General features: G+C 47.3%; 1 protein-coding gene across 1 annotated transcript in view; it reads right to left on the minus strand.

The window, feature by feature from the left end:
• The window catches only part of TENM4 (teneurin transmembrane protein 4), a 745,685-nt gene that overhangs the window by 265,147 nt on the left and 454,029 nt on the right, over window positions 1–26,509 (minus strand). Inside the window, exon 8 of the mRNA XM_057553431.1 lies at window positions 26,285–26,494. Coding sequence (XP_057409414.1) covers window positions 26,285–26,494 — 210 coding nt within the window. The remainder of the gene's footprint in view (window positions 1–26,284; window positions 26,495–26,509) is intronic.

Here is a 26,509-nt window from a genome sequence, read left to right on the forward strand (position 1 = left end):
ATGCATATCACCCAGAGGCTTTCTCTCTTCCCAGAGTGAATTTAAAACAATTGCTTCACATCAGGTCAAATTTCACATACTTGGGGGATTCAGCGATTACCTAGAGCGCCTCACCTGATCTGCTTTTATGCACATTCATAAAGGAGGCGATGGGAGATGTGTTAATAATTTTCATGAGGTGCTACGGCCCAAGATATGGAGATGATATGAATTATGCTCTGTGTTAAAGCCTTCTTTATTGTCCTGGGAGGAAGAAACGAGACATATTATACGTGCTTTTTCGGAGCAGAGGAACGTTTGATTCACTACTCAGGAGGCAGTTGTGTTTCACGGCCAACATTTATTTTGGTTCTATTTCATTATTGCTGTGCACTCTGCAGGCGAGGAAGTGTGCAACTTTTAAGAGTTTCTTGAACCCTTGGAAGAAAGGAAGGGAAAGGAGGGAGGTGAGCACCTCTTACGTTCCAGGCACCTTTTACTCCTTGTCTGACAATCCCATGAGATAGGTTACTGCACTGGGCCCATTTACAGGTAAGGAAATAGGCTCAGAGAAATGAAGTAACTGACTACAACTAATTAGCCAAGCAAAAGTCTTAACTATAAAGCTCCCAGAGTTTGTTCAATTTTATGAGTGTGTGTGTGTGTATAAAGAAAACCAGGACAGTGCTTCTGAGGGTTGAAAAGGCCCTGATGAGGTTGGGTAAAGGGACTGCAGCAGACATCTGCCAGTTCAAAGGAACGGCTGCATCCTAGCCTAGTGTTATAGCGCTGATTATGAAGATGATCCCAAGACATGCAGAAAAGTCTAAGATGGGAACCAGCCACTTGACTCCAATGCCAAAGAAATACAGACTCTGTTTTAAGAAACCTGTCAACATATTTTTACAATCCTAGGCTGGAAGTCAGAAGGTCTGGGTTCTCATCTTGGTTTGACAATAGTGTGACGAAGCCACCTCGAGCAGGTCACCCCGTGCCCTTGAGCATTTCTTCCCCTTAAAATAAAATGGGGTTTTGCAATGAGATCTCTACGGCCCCTTTGAGTTAAAGCTCTGCGGCTCCACCTGTAAAATGCACTTAATGTAACAGCTCATTCCCCAGTGAGGGATAAATGAGGTGTTACCGGGCTGCCTTGTAAGGTTCTTGCACATGTTTCATCTCTTTCAACGAGAAGGTGAGTTCTTGGGGGGCTGGAATGTGTCTTCTGTCTGGCACCCAGCACATGTCAGTAACTGTTGAGTAGACTGTATGAGTGAAAGGAAGAATGGATCTTATCATTCCTGGTGCAATGTTAAAGGACATGGACTTAGGAATCAGAAAGATCTGAATTTTCATATAGCTTTACTCTGAGCCTTGTTTTCCAAGTTTATAAAATGGGAGCAAAAATACCTACCTCTCAGGGTTGTATTATCACCAAGTTAAGTGTTTTTATTGAAAGGAAGACCAAAAACAGAATATATAACGATCTTAAAGGGTACAATTCGCCCCTTAATTAATATCTTTGTTAGGCTAGCAGCTGCTGTGTGCAGGTACCTGCGTTCACTCAACAAGCATCTTTGAGGAATTGCTGAGTGAAGAGTACAATGCTAATCACTGGAAAGAGACTATCAGAAAGAATATTTACCAAGTACCCAAACATACTATATGCCCCGCACTTTTCTGCACTAGCTCTGGGAGGTAGGAATTGCTCCTCCCATACCAAAGATAAGAAAGTCATGCTCAGAGAGGTTGAATAACTTGCTGAAGGTCAAACAACTGGTAGAGACTAGTAGATGTGACAAAATCAGAGGGTTTAACGAACTATAGTGAAAATGCTGAATAACTTGAGCATTTCAATGATCAGCAAGCTCTAGCCAACCACAAGGTAGAGTGAGGAGGGGGGTGGGGAAGGAGGAGAGGCCACCTTAACTAATTACAGCACACAGGTCAAAATCAAGGTGGAGTTCATTTATAAGAGGGAGGAGGAGGAAAAACTACCATATCTGTTCATTCAAATGCAAAAAGAGAGGTTGATTAAGGGACTTAATTAGAAAATTGCATTTAAAGAATCCTTCAAAAATGCTTCCCTTCTTACAGAAACATCAAATGATTTCTCATTCCTGCAATTTTTAAAATTTGGGTTGGAAATGTGTCCTAGGCATCTATGATATTATTGTTCTCCCATTGTTACGGAGCCCACAGAAGAGCCTTCCGTACATGGGGAAGGGCGGTGACTCCAGACATGCCTGAGCCCCTGGGCTCAGACAGCTGGAGAAGGAAGGGGAGTTCTCGGGGGCACTCAATGCCCCAGTGCAAAAGGATCTGAGTATGTTTAGGCCATGGTTTCCAGTTTGCAGAATACAGAAGTACGTAGGGATTGTGCTACAAATACTTGCTCCTCTCATTTTCAATGCCAGCCAGTATTCCCTGAAGTGCTTTTTTTCTGAATACAAGTCCTGTGAGAATTTCTTAAGAGGGTTCCATGGTCAAAAAGCTTTGGGAAACACTGGGAAACTTCTCTCTTTAGAGAATCACAGGGCACATTATCAAGTTAATGGCTCTGAGAACTCCTGCAGTAAGGCATCTCTTTAACATTTTTCATATTTCTTTGTGGAACCCCTCTTTCAAGTAGTACCTATGAACACCCGGCAGAGCTAGTTCTCTTTGGAATACTATTAAAGATGATCCTCTCCTATCTGGGTTATTGCAACTGCCTCCAGGCTCACTTCTTTACAACTGGTCAGTCTCTGATTATCAACTAATCACCCTTAATCAAAAACCCTCCACGGCTCCATACTACCTACAGAGTTAAGTGTGAACTCGAGCTTGATGATCAAGATACTCCTTCATGCAGCTTTAAATGACAACCACAGGTGACTCCTTCCTATTATCTACTCTCTGGCCCCCTGACCATTCACCTTAGGCCCTAGCCTTTTAAAAAACTTTGTATTTTGAAATAATTTTGGATTTACCTACAAGTTATGAAAATAAAACAGAGTTCCTATGAACTTTCCCCCAGCATCTCCCCCATGATAACATCCAGCCTTTTCTAAATGCTACCCATCACTTCCTACCTTGGGTTACCACTCATGATCATGTCTTCAAGGGCCACGTCCATGTCTGATTCAACTTCACATCTTTCCCAGAACCTGACACTAAGTATAGATCAATTAGGTACAAACGCTCAGTAGTTCCCAGACTTTTGCATTTCATAGTAAAGTTAAAAAAAAAAAAGTCAAAAACAAATATAACAACCTGCTCGTCACTGCGTCACTGAAAAAGGGATATTTCCATAAGAAGGGCAATGTTAGAATAAGAGACAATCCTGATAACATATCATCCTGATTGTGTCTTCTGCTGCAAGCAGAACCCTTGTGGACAAGCACAGCAGAGCATGACCTGGTGACCCCTGTGTTAGCTAAAGCCATGGTAAAGGGAACAAGAAGGGTGCCCCAGCTTTCCAGCATTTTCAGATCTGTGATGAGGGGTTTGGGGACTTCTGTACTAAACGTAGCTCCAACCGAGCTTGGACTCTAAGTACTCATAGCATTGCCACACAAGACTTTTCCTTGTTTTTTATGGCAAAGACAGAAGTGCTTGGGGCTAATTAAGCACAGAAATTTCATTCGGAACTAAAAGTCTATTTGGAATTCTCAATTCTCCCTTCTGGTGCTAACACCTTGCCCCTGTCTAGATGGTAAACACATTTCTGTGTACATACGTCTCTCATCTTGGGGCTGGAGTCCACATGGCTGCAGTGACTGTCTACAAGCAGATAAGGGTAAAAGGAAGTCACACATTTCATGGCCCCCCCCACTGTTTCCTTTCTCCTTCTCTTCTACCTCAGCTGGAACGGGATGAATTTTCCTGCAACACTCAGCCTCCAGAGGAACACCTCTCTCTCTACATATGACTGAGCTTTTCACGGGGTTTAAGAAGCCAGAATCGTCTTTCTCCAATGCAGAGCTGACCATGTCAGGGCTCCTCAATGGCTCACCACTGCCTAACGGAATTACACTCAGACTTTTCAGCATGATCTTCTATGCCCTTCACACAGTGGCCCCGAACGTCTTTCCAGCTCCGCTTTGGGGAGGAAGGAGTGTGGTGTTAGCCACTTCGTAACGATGTCTTGCTCTTTCCTCCCTTGTGCCTTTATTCATGGTGTTCTCTGTACCCGAAAAACCTTTCCCTGCTCTGTCTGCCTGGAGAACTCACGTTTATCCTGTAAGAATCAGCACAAGTGCCAATTCTTGACTGCAGCCTCCCTGGCCCCGCACCCCCAGACAGAATTAATCTCTCTGTTCCCACAGCAGCCTGTACTATCAGTAAAATGGGTTAATAACTACCTGCTTCATGGAGTTGCAAGGTTTAAGTGTAAATATGCATAAGGCATTTAGAACGTTCCATAGCACTTAACAAATGTGTCATTATAATCGCTGTTGTTGGGACTTCCCTGGTGGCGCAGTGGTTAAGACTCCACACTCCCAATGCAGGGGGCACGGGTCTGATCCCTGGTCAGGGAACTAGATCCCACATGCATGCCACAACTAAGGGGCCTGTCCGCCACAACTAAGATGCGGTGCAACCGAATAAATAAAATAATTAATTAATTTAAAGAACTGTTGTTGTTGCTGATGTTTTTGTTAAAAACATTAAAAAGAAATCTGCTTATATATGTTTATGCCCTGCGAGGCTATGAGCTCATAGAGGGTAGGGGCTAGGTTCCTCTAAATCTCTTATCCGCAGCACCTGGCAAAATGTCAGCTATAAACTGGGAGTCAAAGAAGTTAATTTTCTTTTGACTCTAAAATAAAATTTTCACTAGAAAATGTATGCATAAAGGAGAAAAGTATAAAGGAAAAAACCAAAAGTCTATCACAACCAGAACATTTAGAAATAACCACTGTTAACACTCCCTGGTCTCTTTCCTTCTAGTCTTTTCTTACACATATGTAAACATATACTTAACAAATTAGGTTCAGACTGTAGATACAGTTTTCTATCCAACTTTTTTCCCACTTAATGTTACACTATAAGAGTTTTTTCACATCTTTAATATTATTTGAAAACATGATTTCAATGGCTATCTAAAACGTCGTATGGACAGAAGATAATGCTATTTTACCAACTTTCTATTCTTGGACAGCCAAGTTGTTTTCAGTTTTTCTGCCTTTGAAAATATTTCTCAGTTAGCTGTAAGCTCTGCTAAGGGGTAGACTAAGTCCCAGATTAAACGGACCCTCACCCTACCCCTACCCCCTTGAGAGTAGAGGTCTGGTCTAGAAAAAGCAGAGGATGAATCCTCTTTCCAGGAGCTGATTTAAGTATCTCTTGGAAGGATAGCAGACAAGCTTGGATGAGCTCACTCATGAGGCTGACCTGAGAGTGGGCTCGGGCTGAAGTTAGTCTTGTCTCCCTCCCATCCCCCCTCCATTCTAGGTCCCATTAACATTCCTCCTGGGAGATGGCAGTTCCAAAGGACAAACAAGCATTGTTGGGACTCAAGGGCCCCGAGAATGAGCCCTGTAACACGAGCCCCACCAGCTTGGATACAGTCGGGTAGGTCACCCTGGGGACGCCCTGGTGACAGATGAAAGTGCATCTCAGAGCACTGGATTGTGTTTCCAGGGCACAGGTGTGGGGAGATTACCTTTCTGACAAGCCAAGCACTTACCCCAATCTCTACAGCTGCTTTCTCTTCTTTCTCCGGTCCCAGCACCAGAAATAGCACCCTCAAGCCACGGTCTGTTAAAGCCACAAGCTGTCTTCACCGGAGCCCCTTTGCCGAAGAGTTACCAAAAGATCCCGACAAATTGCCTCACTTTGTCAAGTGAAAGAGCGAACACACACGCTGCACTGGGAGTGCCTGGGCAGGCGTGTCCCCTCCAGCCAGGGGAGCCGTGACGCTCTTGCCGGGAGCCCTCGGTGTGGTGGCTGCAAAGACATGAGCTCTGGCCCCAGACCCCTGCGGGCTTGCTGCTTGCTCACTGCCTGACCGGAGGCAAACTGCTTGATCTCTCTGAGCCTCAGTTGCCTCACCTGTGAAGAGGGCATAATGCTGGCGTCCCAGAATCGCTGTGATGATTAAACGAGACCAGACACGTGAAAGCACTTAGCACCCCGTGTGCTTGGCAAAGGAGCTCCTGCAGAAAAATGCAGAGCTGTGAGAGGGACCAGGTGTGCTTGAGGAACAGGAAAGTGGCACACTGCAGAGCTGGCAGATGGGCCGACATGCCAAGGCCTGGGGACCTGCTTAAGACACTTGAGCCGGCTGCCAGCAGTGGAGGGTGAGGGTAGGTAGGCTGTTCTGTTCAGGGCTTGGCAACACCCACTGGGATGTGACTTGAAAGCAGCCTGGTCTCAGGGCTGGGAGGCAGGAAGGTGAGCCCTGGCAGGGCGCCCGCTGGGACCCCACTTGAAGCAGCTGCTGGGGCAGGGCGGCCAGAGGAACACAACCCACTTGGCTCTTGGTGCCCACCCCAGTGTGCTGTACCGTCCAGAGCAGGCTCTCCCCGCAGCCCGAGGCTGCCCTGACTCGTTCTCACCTCACAAAGCTGTCCCTGAAGCGGGTGGGGAGTTGACTCCGACAGAACACAGACTACGTTCTTGGCCTGTCTTGAACCAGATTTCTTGCTGTTAAGATTCAGCATTTCCTGAGCATCTACTACATGCCTGCACTGTGCTGATGCTTCCGTACACGTGATCGCAGTGGGTCCCCAGGACGATCCCATGAAGTCGTTATTCCCATTCCTGAGCGGTGGTGAGACTCGGGGTGACGAGGTCTTTTAAACACATGGACAAGCGTGGCGTTAGCCCTGGGGTGAGGCGACGGAGGGCCAGGCCTCACCGGCTGGCACTCCTCTAGTGCAAAGGCTGATCCGCCTCCCCTTTCTCAAATCCCTTATTTGTTCACAAGGGCGAACTCTGTGGGCAGTACTCAGGAGAGCTGATCCTCTGGGATCCCGCGGGTGAAAGAAAGGACCGACTCATTCTTGTGTCTCCCACGCACCAGGATGCCTGCTCACCTCTCCACAAATACCACCTAACTCAGTCCTGCCAATTGCACCCCTGCTCCCCAAGGTAAGAACTATTATCCCTATTTTACAAAAGACAAAAATAAGGCTCAGAGAGGGAGACAGATCGTCCAGTGCTATGCGGCTAGACACTGGAGAATCTGTAATGTGAGGCCAGTGCTGGCTGGCTCCAAAATCTGTGCCCTTCCTCAAAAGCCTGTGTCTTTCCAAGAGAATCCCTGTAAGGCTGAAAGTGCGCGGGGCCTTCAAGGTGCACTGGGAGTTCTGAGCAGACTTTTTAAATCTGATGAAACTCTCCCCTCAAGAGTTGGCCCAAGAGCCTGTGAGGGTCTCGAGGACAGACTATTTCTTCCCACCCCAGAAATCTGCATCTGCTGCTAGCCCCTCAAAGGGGACCTTAGCTAAAGATCCTTAATGAGTGTGTACCTTTCAGACAACAAACACTCAGCTGTTCCCAGTCCCCAGGCGGCAGCTCCCAAGCTGGGGCAGGAGGCCCCAAGGAAGGGGGTGACTTCACACCTCAATTCTTTAGGCAATTTTTCAGTCCTGGAAAAGGCATGTTCTAAAGCTTCCAATCCAAAAAGGACCTTGACTCTTGAAAGAGGGAGACAGAAAAGGAAAGGAACCCTAATGAGGGGGTGAGGGGTTGGGAGTGTGTGAGCAACAGACTCTTATCCCAAGGGATGCAGAGATTAGAACCACTCAACCCAACCTGCAAAGAAGCAGGAAACAAGTCCAGCCCCTTTCTAACCTCACCTGCCCTTTTTACATACGACTTCCTCTGCTTCAGTAGGAGAAATACACATTCAGCAAATACACATCATTTAATTGCCTGTTATAAATTCTCACCTGTCCAGAGGGATGGCGATCTTCAAGGCATATTTGAAAACCATTTTTTTTCTAGTAGAGAAAGATATCTAGATCTTTAGTGATATTGTAGATGATGACCTGTTTGAAGGTCTTGACAATCCAGGTGTGCTACTTCAATGTGCAAAAATGCACAGTCAAGGATCCAGATGCCAAAACCAGAATAAATTAAGGGTAGCAGATGGGAAGTAAATACTAGCTTTCTTTATCTCTTATTCTGTATTTACAATGTTCCCATTTACTAAATATTCTATTTACCAAGTATTTTAGTAATAACGGCCTCTGTTTTCATATAGCTTTTCGGGAAAATGCCTAGTGGTCCTCCTGGCTTGAGAGCGTGCTCCTGGGGCTGCCTTCCTAGACCTCCCTTTGTGCAGCACTCACGCTTCCCTGTGCCTTATCTCCTAGGAGCCACATGACAGGATGCAGAGGCCAGCAGAACAGGGTTTTTGTTTTTGTTTTTTTTTTAATTCCTTTAGAGATAAGGAAAGTAAGGGCCAAGGAGGTAGAGTAACTTTCCAGTGTCACATGGCCAATGAGGGGCAGGGCTGGGATTGGAAGTAAAACCCTGCCTAGGATGAACTGGCTGACACTGTAGTGATGCAAATTACAATGCTGAAGCAGTATGGGGCTCTCCATCCCGATTCAGGCAGAAATAAAAAGCAAGGAACCTGATTCTGGCCCACACTCACCTGCCCATCTCTAGCTGTGTTGGCCCAAAGAAACAGGCCAAGGAAGGTTATCTCCCTTGCCTGACTCATGTCTAGGTACCTAGGCTCTGAACAGACCAGCTTGCCCTATCAGAAGGGGCTCTGAAATAACAAATTGAAGTTCCTTCTCATCCTCAGTGTCCTCTCGGCCCCATCAAACCACCAGTAGTTTGAAGGAATAGGCTAAGAGACTGCTTCAAAAGGGCAGAAATCACAGTGCATTTGCATCATCCATTGGAAGGTCTGCAGGGCGGGGCTTTTGATGTCAGTTGGCTGCCCTTGATCTGTCATTCCTGGTACAAAAGAACAACTCTTGAGAGGCAGGTTTGGGTATCAGGGGCTTTCCTGGTCTTCTCAGATTCAGTACTAATTGCAGCTCTGTTCACTGAATGCTCATTATTTGCTAGGTGCCGGGCTAAGAGCTCTCCATAAAGTACGTTGATTCCTCGCTCACCCAGCTAGGTTGGTATTATTATACCTTATTACACAGATGAAGTGACCGAGGCTCAGAATGGATTACTAATCTGCCTGGTCACTCTGTCACTGGGATTTGACCCCAGGCCTATCTGACCTCAAAGCCTATCCACGCTTTTACGAAAAACTCTTAATAAGAGGATAAAATCAAATTATTTTCCTGTGACTTTCCATGCGATTTCTCTTCCATTAAGAACTGTACTTTGGCTACCTTTTGGATAAAAACAAGAGTAATTTTGGATACACTTTTCTTCATGATCAAAATAAGACAACTATTTGCTACAGATCTCTATGTATTTGAAACACTCTGATGTAATCAGTAAGACCATATTTATAGAAGCACCTACTGTGTGTACAGGCTCCAAGCACCTAGTGACCACACACCCATATGGGCTGGGCAGCCCTGTAATAAATATTGTCTATAAATAACCAAGAGGCTGAAGCCCAGAGAGGGGAATCCACTTGCCCAAGGCCACACAGCTTCAGGGCTCAGACTCAGAAACCAGGACTTCCCGGCCACAGCAGAACCCTCCCAACCACAGGATTCAGCAGCTTCTGTGTTGGATTGGATTGTGGTCTGGGTTCAAGGTGGGAAATTGGGCGGGGGTGGAGCGTTTGGGAGCCTGGCCAAGGGCTGGAAAAGCAAAAGGAGATGGAAAAGGTTTCATTCCCAAACGCTGCCTCCCTAGAAAACTTTAAACAGAAAAGTTTGCCTTTACAATCTGGAGGAGTGTTTCATGTTTCAGCTCACGTTGAACTGTTTTATGCTTTAGCTATAAACCTCCGACAAGGAGGGTGCAGGGGCAAGGCTGGCCCAACTTTAACTATGGCAGTGCCATCGTAAAGCTCAGGTTACGAGGATCACGGCTAGTGCCAAGGCGGTTTAACAAGTATGAAGGCACATAATTCCTTCCAGTTGTCCTGCCTCAGCACAGAAGGGCTGGTCCTGGGGCGCGGCTGTGTGCACTCCGGCCAATGTGGTTCCCATCACTGGCTCCAGCGCCTCGCGGAAGTCCCCTCCACGCCCAGGAAGGGGCTGTTTTATCACAACTGCTAAACTATCAATTTTCTGTAAAGGTTCAGAGGGTTTCTGTATTCTGAGTTCCCAAAGGGGGTAAGGAATCTTGCTACAAAGAGTGCCCACAATTCACCCGTCCCAAGAATCCTTTCCAAAAACTCAGTTGCTATCGTCTAATCTCTCCCCAACCCTAGTTAAATCTCCTCCACTTTTTATTTTGATAACTTTAAACCCTACAGAAAAGTCAAAATGACAGTATAAAAACACCCATACACTCTTCACCTAAATCTGCCAATTGTTAATATGTTGCCATGTGGCTTTCTCTCTCACTATATATATAAAATTTTTTTTCTGACCATTTGAAAGTTGCAGACATCAAGACACTTTCCATCAGCATGCATCTCCTAAGAAGAAGGATATTCTCCCATATAACCAAAATATCATGATCACAGCTGAGAAAAATGAACAATTATATACCATAATATCGGGCTTCCCTGGTGGCGCAGTGGTTGAGAATCTGCCTGCTAATGCAGGGGACACGGGTTCGAGCCCTGGTCTGGGAAGATCCCACATGCCGCGGAGCAGCTAAGCCCGTGCGCCACAACTACTGAGCCTGCGCGTCTGGAGCCTGTGCTCCGCAACAAGAGAGGCCGCGATAGTGAGAGGCCTGCGCACCGCGATGAAGAGTGGCCCCCGCTCGCCGCAACTAGAGAAAGCCCTCGCACAGAAACGAAGACCCAACACAGACAAAAATAAATATAAATAAAAATAAATTTTATATACCATAATATCACCTAGCACACATATATGCCATATTTTTAAAATTCCCTAATTCTTCCCCAAATGTCTTCTTTAAAGCCTTAAAAAAAACTTAGGATCCAATCAAGATTCAAGTGTTGCCTTTGGTTGTTACCTTTTTTTTAGCCTCTTTTAATCTAGTGGAGCCTCCCACCTACGCCAACTGTTCTATTTCCTTTTTTTTTTTTCCCCATGATATTAACGTTTTTTGAAAGTCCAGGCCAGTTGTCCCACAGACTGTCCTATATTCTGGATGTGTTGCTTTCTCATAATTAGACTCAGGTTAAACATTTTACGCAGGTACATCTCATGCATGATGGAACGTACTTCTTATTGCTTTATGATAATGACCACGAAGTTTGGTCACTTGTTCAGGTGACGATTCCTGATCTCGCCACTGTAAAGGAACCTTTTTCTTTTGTAATATGTAAGCAATCTGTGACACAAAGTCTAATCTGTTAGAATCAGTTAACTGAACTGTTTCTGCCCTCTCACCTCCCATCCATCCTCCTCTGGCTTTAGCCTCCACACCCTGAAAATGCCCTCACCAAGGTCACCAGGAGCCATCTAGATGCCAAAGTCAGTGGGCTCGTCTCACGTTTGCATTCTTGAACCCTCACAGCAGGAACCAATGTTAGTGCTTGGGTCCCTCCGTGAGGGCGTGACCTTTGTCTTACGTCTTACTCCAAGGCCTACCTCAGTGCTTGGCACACAGTAGGTGCTTAAGAAATCTGTGTGGAATGAATCAATGAATCCATACACTAAGAAAAAGTCAGGACTGGGATTCAGAAGGCCCGGCTTCAAATCTAGCTCTGTCACCCTTCACACAAGGAAAGGGTTGATTTAAATCAGTGGTTTTCATACTCCGAAGAAAAACAGGTTTCATATTAGAAGTGTTCTTTAAAGAGGATCTTACTCAGAAGCAAATGTAGGCATCTGACAAAAGGAAGCTGCTTTGGTTGAAGCAGGTGGTGAAGGCCGCCTGATGGACCTCACTGGAGTGGGGGGTTGGGGGAGGGTCAGAGAGGGTCAAGAAGGAGGGAAAGGGGTAGATTCTCGGAGGTGCTGACTGCCAGCCTAAGATGCCTGAGCTGTAATCCGTAGTGTTAGGTTTCAGTGGTGAAAGGGGCTGCTGGGAAAATCGGTCCGGTCACCATGGGCCTGACGCACCTGGGGGCGCAGAGCTAGGAAAGCACAGGCTGAGCGGGAAGTCAGAAACGATCCTTTGTCCCCTCCCCGTCTCAGCTTCCTCCTCTGGAGTCCTTTGTCCCTAGAATGCTCTCTGAGTCCTTCTCCCCCGTTATTCCGCGTGTTCCTCCTTGCTAGGTGAGGGCGGCGCATCACAGGATGAACAGCGGGGTTAGCAGACAGCAGAGGGGGCAGAGGCCTCCTGAGCTCTGAGGGACTCGGGCCATTTGCTGAGTGGTTCGGTGACCTGAGAAGCTTGCCCATTGTCCGGGCTTTAAAGAGACACTGCCCCTTACCACTAACCCAACTTGGGACAAAGGCCATCACCAGCTCAGACAAATAAGCTGCTTAGCCAGACCTCATGCATCATCTTGTCACCCACGCAGGGGCCCAACAGGGGTATCTTGAAAGAGTTAAGAGCCAGAGTGCAACTCAGCAGTTTCCATTCTGGGGGCCTCTGGCCAGGGGGCGGGGATTGCTGACGAAATGCGCATGCAGCCTCTTCCTCAGCAGGGGGGCGAGGTGAGGGCGAAAGAAATCTCCCATCTGTTGGGGAGGCTCCCTGAGACCTTCGGCTTCCAGAGGGTTGTCAAGAAAGGGGGGTGACGGCTGTCAGATGAGGGAGGGCAGCCCAGTGGGAAGAAAAGAGGCTGGGTGGAGCCCGGCACACCTGGGATGTGTGGCCTTGGGCAGGTTACTGTACCTTTCTGAGGCTATGTGCCGTAAAACAATAACCAGAACAACAATGTTAACAGTAATAGCAGTTTCCATTTCTACTTTTTTTTTTCCATTTAAGACTTTATAATAACCAAGTACTTTGCTAAGTACTGCACATACATTATTTCATACTGAATTCTAACAACACTATGAAGTAGATACTATTATGATCCCTATTTTACACATGAGGAAAAATGGAAACTCAGAGGTTAAATCATTTACTACAGGTCTCCACTAGCAGTGGCAGAGCCAAAATTCAAACCTGCACTCTTTAGAGCCCACCAGCCATACAGATTCAGCAGGGTGCTGAACACCTATCTTAGCCCCTGGCGCCCTGCAGGTGCACAGTAATGGGATTTCCTCTTCTGTTACACAGTCCAAAGGTGTGTCAGGCCCTTTTTGGTTCCTGAGGCTGCACCTGCCACCGTCACCCCCTCTCGATGGGCTCTGAAATTAGACGTGTACAGAGCCGTACACCTGCCTTCAGTCCACGCCACTCACTCCATCCCCACCTCAAACCCCAGGAAAATCGAGTCTTCTAAAGAGGCTGCTCCCTGACGGTGGGAAGGGGGGAGGGTGGAGACGGGCCCTGCCACACTAGCTCTTTCTCCATAGAGAGGAAGCCAGACTTACCTTCCACCACTGCCCCCTGCAGAGGACCCCCATGCTCCCCTCCTGTGTCCCCTCCCACATGTCTACACACGGAGGAAACAGATGGTGTCTGATCAGAACTCCTCAGTACAGGACCCCTGGAAAAGTCTGCTGAACAAATGAATGAATGAATGAATGTTTGAGGAGGAGAGAGTGAGCGAGCTCTGGTGTCTCTTCCTCTTTTATAAGGACACCAGTTCCTTCAGATCTTAAGGGCTCTACCCTTAAGACCTCATATAACCTTAACCACCTCCTTATAGGACCTTTCTCCAATGCAGTCACATGGTGGGTTAGGGCTTTAACCTATGAATTTGGGGTGTGGGACACAATTCAGTCCATAGCAGCCTTACAGATCCGTAAGACTAAAGCTCACTTCTGGGCAGAGCTCCTTGGGAGTTACCCTCTTTCTCCAGGAGGATCCCCTGAGCCTCCCAGTTTGCACTAAACCTCTGTAGCCCCACACACCCTGGCACACTCCCCTACCTTGCTCCCCTCACTGATGCCTGCTTTAGGGCAGAGCTGCTTAGGTGTGTATCTCTCTCCTCAACAGCCAGCGGGTGAGCGGATGCTTTCTGTTCTCCATGGGACCTGGCACACAGTAAGTCTTTAATAATACTTTGCTGAATTGGTTCTGAAGGGTAAACAAGCTTCATTTCTTCCCATATCATTCCAAATCAGAAAGATCTTCACCAGTTCTCCCTCTAAATTAATGAGTTGTGTTCCGAAGCCTTTGCTCCCAAGATCGTCAGCTATTCATCAGAAGCCCTGTTCTGGGTACCAGGAATGTCCTCTGTCCCCTCAAGAACCATGTTAGTTTTCTGTGGCCACAGCTCCCTAGTGGGACCACGGAAGTAAGCAGCTTGAGAGAGTGGGAGGGCCTCTGTGAAGAAGGGCCTTGGCACCAAGCTAAGGAGATAGGTCCTGAACCGCCAGTGGTGGGAAACAAGTAGAGGGTCCCTGCAAGGGCTCTATGATAGGGGTCTGGGCTTTGAAAGGATCACCATGGGACAGTGTGAAGATGGATTAAAGGAAGAGATGGGAGGCAGGGAGGCCAGTGAGGATGCTACGGCAGTGGTCCAGGGGAGAGAAGACATAGTAGTAAAACATTTTGGCTAAGGGGAGCAGAATTTTGCAAAACTAGCAAATTAAGTATTATCTCAACTTCCATTTTTGCTTATTCTCAGATGACAGCAGGTAAGTGATCACAACTTCAATTTTGATCAGATAATCTCCTCACTGACTAAAAACTCCATTCTTTGCCCAAGATTAGAAGGGGAGACCAGTCAACACTCAGCACCCCCTGTAATCTTAGTGTCTTAGATGTTATCCCATCTCACTGTTGAAACGACTCCCAGACTGCTACTTGTATGCCCACTTTACAGATGGGCAACTGGGTGAGAGAGGTGAGGTCACGCAGCTAACGGGGAGGGGAACTTGGTTCATAACAAGTGTATATTCCCCCAGAGCCTCTGCTGTGGCAGCTAAAAAGAGGTTTCTGGAAGTACAGGGATATGTATTATTATTATTATTATTATTTTTAAATTTCAACAGATGTTGACTCTTTTTTTATTTTTAATTTAATTTATTTATTTATGGCTGTGTTGGGTCTTCGTTTCTGTGCGAGGGCTTTTTCTAGTTGCGGCAAGTGGGGGCCACTCTTCATCGCGGTGTGCGGGCCTCTCACTGTCGCGGCCTCTCTTGTTGCGGAGCACAGGCTCCAGACGCGCAGGCTCAGTAATTGTGGCTCACGGGCCCAGTTGCTCCGCGGCATGTGGGATCTTCCCAGACCAGGGCTCGAACCCGAGTCCCCTGCATTGGCAGGCAGACTCTCAACCACTGCGCCACCAGGGAAGCCCGATATGTATTATTGTTAGCCCGTGCAGCAGCTTCCCAGAGAGGGAGTGAAGCGTAAATGAATTACCAGTCATTTTCCTCTCCTTTCAACTCTGCGGGGGAGGCCAGCTGACCAGAAGGAAAAGACATCACAGTGTTTTATCTGGTACCGAATATCACACGCAATCCTGGAACTATGGGGAATGGCCAGCAGCACAGGGAGCTCCGCAAGGAAGGCGGAGGTTCTGTTTCCAAGACCCCATGCTATGTTTGTTTAGCTGCTGCCTTGGGCTCACTCTCCCACCCTAAATCTCTGGAAATCACCCAGGAGGAGGAGGGGGATTACAGCTCAGGACTCCGGGACAGACCTATTAATTGCTACACCTCCTCCAAGCCTGGAGAGGTGGGAGTGTAGGAATCTGCCTTCCTTCCAGAGATATCTGGCCAAAACCTTTTGGGTTCTAGAAAGGGAATAAGGAAACTAACATTCACTGAGCACCTATTACGTAGCAATCACCATGCTAGAAGCCTTGCCCATAGTTTCTCATAGACACAACAATTTTGTGAAGTACTATTAAAACCAATATCCATTTTACAGAGGAAACTTGAGACCCAGAGAGGTTATGCAAGTTTCCCAAGGCCATACAGCACAGCAAGGATCTGTAGACCCCCGTAACCTATCTTTCCTTCCTACGGCTCCATATTGTGCTGTTTCTCTTTTCCTTCTAGCTTCGGTCCTTTTAGGTCATTTAAAGCAGAGGGAATTTTTTTTAGTTGTTTAATCTCAGACACCTTTATAAATAATGGCAGTTCAGAAGGAGAGGGAGGAGGGGAGAAAGGAGAGGAAGGGGAGGGAGAAGAGGAAGCCACATGGTTTCCTGGTCCAAACTGGGAGCTATTACCCAGTAATGCAGGATCCAGCTGAGCTCAAAGCACCCAGCTCAGACGTGATGACAGGGGCAGAGGGCAGGAGGCTGCCAAGGGGAGGGTGGGAACAGATCGCTCAGAAAAGACCACATTTAGGAAAGGGTAGGAGGGGAGGTTCTGGGAGCAGCAAGAGATGTTTATTCTCAAGGTGAGCAGGCTGTAGGGGTGTAGCATTAAAAGCCTAGACAGAGTTCTGGAAAAAGCCACAGAGCCATGCATCCCATGGGCAGGGTTTTAGGTGGTGTACAGTGCGAGCAGACATTAAATCACACTGAATCACGTGCAGGATAGCCTCCATCCTCTTTCAACCTTTTTGATGATGTCAAGGAGGAAATCTCAGCTTGGTACTTGTGTGTTTTTAATACCTAACCCTTGCCCATGTCCCTATTTAACAATGAGAAGCAAATCTCTGCATCCTAGAGCAGGCCTAATCTCACCAGAACATGATAACCAGCTTTCACTGTATTTATTTTTACAGCTACCTTCTATTTATGGCAAGTGAATTGCCACAGTAATATACAATTTCCTTTTAAAATGACTAAATTCACTTAGGTTAAAAAAAAAAGTTCGGAAAAGGAGGCAGTTTAAAGGAAAGGAAAGGAAATGGCACGTAGGTGGGTACACTGCTATAGTGCAGACTCTGACAGTGACACACAAAGGAACAAGCTTGGGAAATGTTGATCTGATCAAGTCCTCCCACTGCCCGGACGAGAGAGCCAAGGAACCAGAGGACAAGGCTCTGGAGGTCACACTGCAGGTCAGAGGCAGAGCTGGGCTCAGAAGGCAGGTCTGCTGCTCTCCGGCATGTGCTTCCTCCCAAGCAGGTTTCCAGGATGGCTCACGAGGGATTCTGGAGAGGCTTCTCCAGGGGAGGGTTATAACTGGAAAACTCAGCTTATATGGATGGCAGTGGCCCTTGCAGGTTGGATCACCAACTGTGAGCAAATCTAAAACTGGCCCAAAGAAGCTGGTAGCCAAAGGGGCAGCTCTCTGCCCAGTTGCTTCCCTCTCTCCTACCCGGTTCTCTACATTCGGCCAGCCTCACAGCACTGTGCTGTGGATCCAAGGAGATGGTGGAGGTGAACGTACTCAGGGAATGCAAGGCTTATGATAACGTGAGGTGCGCTAATCTCCCAAGCTCTCCTTAGCCTCCTTCCAGGTGCCTCTTCAACAGTCTGCGCCCCGGAGTGTCAGGAGATGCTTGAAGATGTGGTCTGGTGTCCACAAGGGCCCCTTGGAGCAGGCCACTAACATGTCCACAGGGACACAAACCAGGCTTAGCTTCCAGATGGAAAAAGCCCGGACACACGGCTAATGTGCCTTCCTCGAGGGGTGGTCTAGGAATTACTAGATCCAATCAAGCCAGACACCAAAAATGTTATTTTTGTACCTTTTAATGCAATGGCATTTGGGGAAATTAGTGGAAAAGGAGCTGTAACCGTGTCACATGAGTGACTAATTAGAGGGCCCTGGTTTTCCCAGGACATTCGGTTACATTAATTCAAAACGTGACCTGTTTATTTTGCAGGGTCAGGAAGAAGGCTTACCTCCTAGAAAGCCAATGTGGCAATTAAATTAGAGTCACCAGAGTTTGCCTGAGGTAACATATGAAAAAGGGCTTGGTGAACTATACAAAAACAGAAGTGACCCCTGTGTGGTTGTCCCCACTGCTCCCACTTAGGGGGGCATAATTGCCTGCCCCTGGTGGCAGGCTGCAGGTGAGGGCTTTCCCAGTGGAGGGAGGTACCTGATAAGGTGGAAAGGGCACTGGAGTCTGGGGCCATACAATGAATCTTGACTCTGCACTTGGGCAAATCACTTCATCTCTGCAGATTTCTAGTTATATCATGCATGTGGCTCACTGTACTATTCCTAGGGAGGTGGTTGTGCGTGTGTGTGCGTGTGTGCGTGTGTGTGTATGTATGTGTGTGTGTGTGTGTGTGTGTGTGTGTGTGTTGGGGGGTGGGCTGGTGAAAAGGAGGACGAGAGAATATCAACTTTTTTTCATTTTTGATTTTAGCACCTACAGGTGCTCAGCTGTGAAGATATAGCCTCAGACAAGGCCTCCCTCAAGGAAGTTGTAGTCTAAGTTGGAAATCAGATATGGGGACATTCAGGTTCCCAGACTGTTAGGGAGGCATCTGTAAAGAAGACAGCAGGGCATCAAAGAAAGGGGAGGTCCATACAACCAAAGGGCTGTCAGGAAAGGTTCCTTAAGAACTCAGAGTTGCCGAGTTCTAGGCTTTGGAGAATTGAGCAGTTGGCCTCTCTCCTCCTGAACTCCCAGGCCTGAGAGTCAGCCAGCCTGATGGCGCTGGCCTCCTGAGGCCCCATGTCTATACCAGAGGGGCTTGGCCTTTCCAAGCAGTCATTACAGGTAAACATAGAGCTTCCCAGTCAGCAACTTGCACCTGTATCATGCCTTCTAGTTACCAAGCTTTCTAGTTATCTCTATGACTATTCTGTTACTAAACCTTTCTGAGTCATGGGACATCCCCCAACCCTGCCCATTTAAGAAGAGGCATGATTCAGGATCACCAACCATTAGCCACCATTCCAAAAATCTCAAAACTCTAAGACTGAAAGGTTTTTTCTTTTTTAATTGTTTAAGACTGAAAGTTTTTTTTTAAAGTCATTATCGAATTTGTTACAATACTGCTTCTGTTTTATGTCTTGGTTTTTTGGCTGTGAGGCATGCGGGATCTTCGCTCTCCAACCAGGGATGGAACCTGCACCCCCTGCATTGGAAGGTGAGGTCTCAACCACTGGGCCACCAGGGAAGTCCTAAGACTGAAAGTTTTATCAAAATTGTTCTGGGGGCTTCCCTGGTGGTGCAGTGGTTGAGAGTCTGCCTGCCAATGCAGGGGACACGGGTTCGAGCCCTGGTCTGGGAAGATCCCACATGGCGCAGAGCGACTAGGCCCGTGAGCCAAATTGCTGAGCCTGCGCGTCTGGAGCCTGTGCTCCGCAAGAGAGGCCGCGATAGTGAGAGGCCCGCGCACTGTGATGAAGAGTGGCTCCTACTTGTTGCAACTAGAGAAAGCCCTCGCACAGAAACGAAGACCCAACACAGCCATAAATAAATAAATAAATAAATAAATAAATAAATAAATAAATAAATAAATAAATAAAAAATAAAATAAAATAAAATAAAATAAAAAAACTGTTCTGGTTGCAAAACCTGACCTGAACTGACATGTATCTCAGAGTCTTTTTTTGTTTTTAAATCTCACCAGTGTAACTGTTCATATGTTTGACTGCAGAAATATCAATGTATTTGATTACCGTGGGCCATCCCAGCACTCTGGGAATGTTAGGAAAGACACAGTATGTGTACTGTATTTTATTTCTTAAATCTAAAAATTTCTGAATTCGAAAATGCATCTGACTCCAAGGGCTTCATTTAAGGGATTTTTGACCCTATAGATTAAATACCTATTTTATAGGATCTTTCTGCTTAGCGTCCCCTTCACCCCTCATCTGTTAGGAAAACATCTGCAAACACTTCAAATGTCATTGTGGATGAAGGCAGGAAAGAAGGAAGAAATCAATTTGTCTTGCTCCCAGGAGTTTAGGTACTTAACTTCTCGACATAGCTGGTGTAAGGATTTATTTACCAACAAGGGTCTTTTGATGCAAGAGAGCTGCGAAGAGCAGTGAACAAAAATGCCTGAAAACGTCACATGCCCCTATGTCCTTGTCCCTTGGGACTTGGGCAACACACAGACCCAAGTACTGTGGTTGGCATGGAACAACTAACACAGGTTCCATGAAATTCACAGAGAAAGGAGACAAAAGCCTCACTGGATACTTCTCCATTGTAGGAAACAGGCACAATTTTGCCTTCTGATTTCACAAACTGACTTCAAAGGACCCTGGCAGACTCCCTCGGGAATCTGGATAGGTTCCAAATTAAGTTGAATTTTTTGACTTGTTTTGTTTTAAGAAAACACTTTTGGAAGGAGCTCGCATACATAGCAGTGTTTCCCATTTAGAAAGAAAAATAAACACTCTTCCACTGGATTGGAAGTCAAAACAAAATAATCCCAGCTGCTTAAGACCTGAGGAAGTCAATGAAACTGCCAAACAACAGTGATGTTGACCACTGTCACCAGCCTGAGAAATCTTTAAGGTGAGGCAGAAGGGCCCAGAATGGGGGAAAAGAGGAAAAAAAGCCACGGACGGCCTAGCATCCAGGGCTTGGCTCTCATGAAGCAGCACCACAATTTAGTGTCTAAGTCATTGGCCTGATTCATCTTTGAAACTCCCACATCCTCACCGAAACACAACGGAAAGATTTCACTCAATGGCTTCAAACAGACTTGGGATTCAAATCTGGTTCTATGACTTAGAAGCTGTGTGATTTCGGGGAACTTACTTAATCTCTCTGGCCTGCTATTGCCTCAATGAGACTAAAAATGGCTATGACACAAGACAGACATGAAGATTCAATGAGATTCCCTGAGATCTCATGATTTAATGAGATTAAACACCTCTCACATAATAGGGGCTTCATCAAGGTTTGTGAGGTGAGTACTAGGAATCCAACAACTAGTAATTTTTTTTAAAAAATCAGCTTTTCTTTGGTGGACTTCCCCTTATCTTCTCCAGCTTCCTACTAAGAAGACAGAAATAACAGCATCTGGTATTGAAAACAAAACACAAAATTTGGGTGGGGCTCTAGAATCAGGTAGGCTTGAGTGTGAGTCTCTGCCTGGGCCTCGGTTTCCAGAATAGAGACAAAGAGAAGCTCAAAAAAAGATAACGCATTTTGGGGACTTCCCTGGTGGCATAGTGGTTAAGAATCCGCCTGCCAGTGTAGGGGACACGGGTTCGCTCCCTGGTCCGGGAAGATCCCAAATGCCGCGGAGCAACTAAGCCCGTGCGCCACAACTACTGAGCCTGTGCTCTAGAGCCCGTGAGCCACAACTACTGAGCCCATGAGCCTAGAGCCCGTGCTCCACAACAAGAGAAGCCACCGCAATGAGAAACCCGCGCACTGCAATGAAGAGTAGCCCCCGCTAGCCGCACCTAGAGAAAGCCCGCGCACAGCAACGAAGACCCAATGCAGACAAAAATAAATAAATAAATTTAAAAAAAAAAAAAAGATAACGCATGCAAAGAAAAGACTTCTACGCGGAAGGGAAGGTGCTCATTACATGTAACTTCTCCCACCTGCTCCTACCTCACCTCGGCTTTTAGAAATGGACAGCTTTCTCTGAGTTATTTATTCCCCGACCCTCTTAAATATTAACCACCAAGGTTTTAAATCCCTTTTACTTTAGACTTTAGATGACAACAATTCACGGCACATTTAATATTTATTCTGAAAAGTTTCTGTGGCGGTAGGGACAAAGATCTACTTAATCCAAATCACTTCCTTAGCTTCTCGGCTATGACAAGTTGCTGTTTTAGTGAAATCTTTCTTTATATCTATCAGTGATTTCTAGATGGTTATCCTTGGGGCGGATTAGGATTTTGAGGACAGAAAGAGCTGCTTCCCCTGTTTTCTTTTCTGTGATGCCCCACGCGGCCTCCGTGCTCTTTACATGGGATTTTCGCAGGGCAGTTCTGGGCACCACGGGCTGGGGATCGCAGCCCGGGCAGGAGCAGACACAGCTGGAGGCAGAGGGCCTCTGGAAGCCACTGGAGCATGCAGCCCAGCTCCCAGAAGGCTGCTTCCCAAAGGGTCAGCCCTCAGAGGAGGGTGCTGAGTCAGCTCCCGCCAAAGGAAACTTCATTTTCACCCTTTAGGCGCCCAAGGGGCTGCCTTTGTCATTTAAAATACCTTCTGAAAGAAGTCTCTGGGGAAGCAGGCCTCTAAAGGAGCCAGAGCAATTAACCCATTTAGGGTGGTCTTTAAAGTCTTCAAGTGGTGGAAGGGAATGGAAGGGTGGAGATAAGGAAGGGAGGCAGGGACTTTGCCTTGTTGAACTCCATAGCGACCCCGGGAGGTTTTCCCCATTTCACCTGCGGAGCATCTGAGGCTCTGAGAGGTTAGGTCCTGTGTCCAGGCTTGCATCTCTTGAGACCCAATTTCGGAAGGGTTGACTATGGCTCTGCTCTCTTGGCTGCACTGTGGTCCTTACACAGTTCGTACTGCTTGCTCACCCCTTCATTCCCACTCATTAATTATCACTACATAAAAGGCATCTGCAAGGCCATGCACCAAACTGTTACAAGTGGCTATCTCTGGGAGGAAGAATTACAAGAGAACTTCACTTGTTGCCTTTCTGCATTATTTGAATGTTAGCAAGCATTGTTACTTTTATAATTGACAGAAACAATAGAGATAATCGCATTAAAATAATTTCATATTTTTCCATGAAAAAAAAATCACACGAAACTTAACAAACATTTATTGGGCACACTACATAGCAGGGCCCACTCATCCTCACTTGCTAGGGCTGGGTCCATGCCAATACCAGCAGGCCCTTTGGCTCACAGAAGACCCCTCAGTTTGGGGTTTCAGGGGACAGGAAGGTGGCAGGCAGAGTCTACTTGTGGGGTAACACTCACTGGCTCTCTCATGACCCACCAAACCCAGAGCAGCAGATCACTAAGGACCCAGACTCTCCCTTCAGGCGTGGGACACATCTATTACCAACCTCTAGAGTAACACACTCAGAGCAAGGCTCCTGGGAAGAACTCTGAAGTGCCTCTAGGTCCCCTGGGGAGCAGGAGTACAGCGGAGTGTAGCTGAGCAGACAGCTATAGGCCAAAGTCCCCCCATCTTCCCTGCACATCAATAATGCAGTAATGCCATCAATTTGCTGCAGAACTTGCAACAACGTGATTGCTCTTATTCAGTTAATTAGCAAAGGGAGAGATTAAGGACTTTAATCTCCTGCCTTCTCTTTTACCTACAAGGCTTATTTACTTAGAAATGAACAAAGAATATCACTATATATATATATTTTTTCCCAAGTAAATCTTAAGAAGGCTACTGGCTGACATACCTGTCAGCATTACACAACACTAGGAAAATCAGAGTACCTTAGAAATTGCTCCATCATTGGCAAGATGGGGAAACTGACGCCTGAAGAGGGACAGTGATTGGCCAAGGACAAATAGCCAGTGAGCTACAGAGCTGGGCCTGCAACCCACTCCAGGTTCCTATTTCTCTGCATACTTTAAAACATGGGCAGCTAAAAGCTCTAGAGGAGCAATGACACTGACCCACCAAAAGGACAATGCCACCCTCAGGAGCACAGAGGGAGAAGGCCCTGGAGGATGGTTTGGTTTTTGGTCACAGATGATACAGGGCTCAAGATCCTGTCAGAGGGACTTCCCTGGTGGTGCAGTGGTTAAGACTCCGCGCTCCCAATGCAGGGGGCCCGGGTTCGATCCCTGGTCAGGGAACTAGATCCCACATGCTGCAACTAAGAGTTCGCATGCCACAACTAAGGAGCCGGCAAGCTGCAACTAAGGAGCCTGCTTGCCGCAACTAAGACCTGGTGCAACCAAATAAATTAATTAATTAAATAAGTAAATATTAAAAAAAAAAAAAGATCCTGTCAGAAGAGAGACACAGATGTAGAGAACAAATGTATGGATACCAAGGGGGAAAGGGGGGTGGGTGGGAGGAATTAGGAGATTGGAATTGACACATATACACTACTGATACGATGTATAAAATAGATAACTAATAAGAACATACTGTATAGCACAGGGAACTCTACCCAATGCTCTGTGGTGACCTAAATGGGAGGGAAATCCAAAAAAAGAGGGGATATATGTATACGTATAACTGATTCATTTTGCTGTACATCAGAAACTAACACAACATTGTAAAGCACCTATACCCCAATAAAAATGAATTAAAAAAAATAGGGGCTTCCCTGGTGGCACAGTGGTTGAGAATCCGCCTGCCAATGCAGGGCACACGGGTTCGATCCCTGGTCCAGGAAGATCCCACATGCCGCGGAGCCACTAAGCCCGCGTGCCACAACTACTGAGCCCATGTGCCACACCTACTGAAGCCTGCGTGCCTAGAGCCTGTGTTCCGCAACGAGAGAAGCCACTGCAATGAGAAGCCCGCGCACTGCAACAGAGTAGCCCCCGCTTGCTGCAACCAGAGAAAGCCCGCATGCAGCAACGAAGACCCAACACAGCCAAAAATAAATAAATAAATTTATTAAAATAAATAAATAAAAATAAAAAAGAAGAGAACCATCAAGGCCAAAGACCTCCTCCCTGAGTTTCAAAGAGGACAGAGGCTGGGAGAGTTCCTGGTTAGGGGAGCGGGCTGGGGATAAAACACCTTTCTTTGTCATGGGGGATGGGGTGATGCCTGGAGGGCCTCAGCTCAGTACCCAGAGGAGCTCAGGTCACTTTACCATGTGGCCTTCTACACCCTTCCAAGGTTAATGCCTATTTACTGTCCAGGTTCCTAGGTGTAAAAGAGCTGGGGGCAGGATCCCACCAGCTCCCCACCTTGGGTCCTTTGTCCATGTTTTCCCTCTGCCCAGAATGTCCTGGGTTATTAAAGCCCTTGGTTATCTCTACCTGGCACACCCTACTAATTCTTTCAGATCCAGTGAACGCCTCCTCCAGGAAGCATTTCCGGATTTCCTCAGGCGCAGTGGAGGCTCTTCTCCTCAGTCACCTCCACACCAGGTTCCTATCTCCCTTACCACCTTGGGCTGTAATGATCCCAAAAGAAAAGAAGTCTGACATTCTCTGAGCATTATTAAGTGCCAGGCAGTATGGTGGGAGCTTTCACATACAGACTCTCTATAAATTCCCTGGAGGGAGGTGGGTGGTGACTGTGACCATGACTAACCTTTACTAAACTCCTTCTCTATCCCAGGCCCTGTGATGAGCCTTCATCACGAGCTGGGTACCATACTGCCCATGTTATACTTGCTTAAGGAAACAAGCTTAGAGGCAATGTGCCCTATCCAAAGTCCCACAGCAATAAAGCTTATATTTAATGCAAAGATGTCTGATTGCAGAGCCCGTGGATCCTGCCTTATATCTCTCTGAATCTCTGCCTCCTTCTCCAGAACTTGGCCTGAAATTTAGTGCCACACAGGCACTTATTAATAAATGTTTGCAAAATCAACACACAACCTACAATATTAAGTGGGGAAAGTCTTATTTCCTTTCCTCTTCTTCGATAATCAGGAAATCACGGGCCACTAGGGAGATCCCAGGTTACGTCACATATATCACCCCACCCCACCTGTAGGCCTGAATCCCCTCCAGGCTTTGAATTCTTGCAGAGAAGTGGACTGGCCACTGCTAGACACAGAGACGGTAAGCACCTTGGCCCAGGTCACACAGCACCTGACCAGGGGCTAAAACCTGTGTCTGCTGGCTCCTGGTCAGCCTGGAGTTTGGAGCTATTGCATCGTACCGCCCCCCGCCCCCCAACACACACACCTCTTCTCCTTAAGAGAGTCAGGGGGGCAGAGCTTAGAAGAGACGTGTGATTATGGGCAGATCCATGCTTAAGCCCAGTGGCTCTCTCTGCAGTCAGCATTCAGCCCTGCAGCTGCCTGGGTCTCCAGGGGCCCCGTCTCTGGGCAGTGTGAAAGTCCAAGAACTTCCAAAGCCAGGAGCCTTTCTCTCAGCTTTCTCATGGTCAGTGGGGAAACTATCCTACTGGTCTCTTAGGCAGGGTTCTGAGGAAGATCCAATCCAATAAAGCAACACGTGACAGTGGCTGGCACAGTCCCTGGCACACAGTAAGTAGTCAGTCGGTGCTATGTTCATTGCAACCATTCTTTTCTTTTCTTTTCCGGTGTCTATCTTTGTCTCAGTACCTTTGTCTTACTCAGGCTCTACCTGATCTTTCTGTCTCCTTGTGTCTGTCTGTGCATCTCTACCCCTGCAGCTCTGTCTGCCAGACGTCCGTCATGGGGATGGGAACAGCAGCCCCCCACCCCCCGCACGCCCCAGCGGCGCAACCAGGCAGTAGCGGGGCTGCCCGAGCCCACCGAGCCCCCCAGTCCCCGAGAACCCTGAGCTCCCCCCCCATGCGCCAGGCCCTTCCGCCCCTGCAAGCAGCCCAAGGCCGATTAATCAGCATCGCCAACGAAAGGAAAAAACAAACCCACAGAAGTTAGCAAGAGAGAGGGACTTACCGTTTGCCGCGACCCCCAGGCTGGCGGAGCCACTTTTAACTAAGAATGAATTAGGGACAAACTCTTCCTCAGAGTCTGAGTCCGGGGTTGGCTGGGCCACACCGTTGCCTAGCAACCGCCTCTGGCTCTCATTGGCCGGAGGGGAAGGGGGCGGGGAGGGGGACTGCTCAATAGGGGTTGATGAAGCGGATGAACAATGCAAGGGAGCACCTGCGAACCACAAAG

The sequence above is a fragment of the Balaenoptera acutorostrata genome, chromosome 9 (genome assembly GCF_949987535.1).
Source record: "Balaenoptera acutorostrata chromosome 9, mBalAcu1.1, whole genome shotgun sequence".
Lineage (NCBI taxonomy): Eukaryota > Metazoa > Chordata > Mammalia > Artiodactyla > Balaenopteridae > Balaenoptera > Balaenoptera acutorostrata.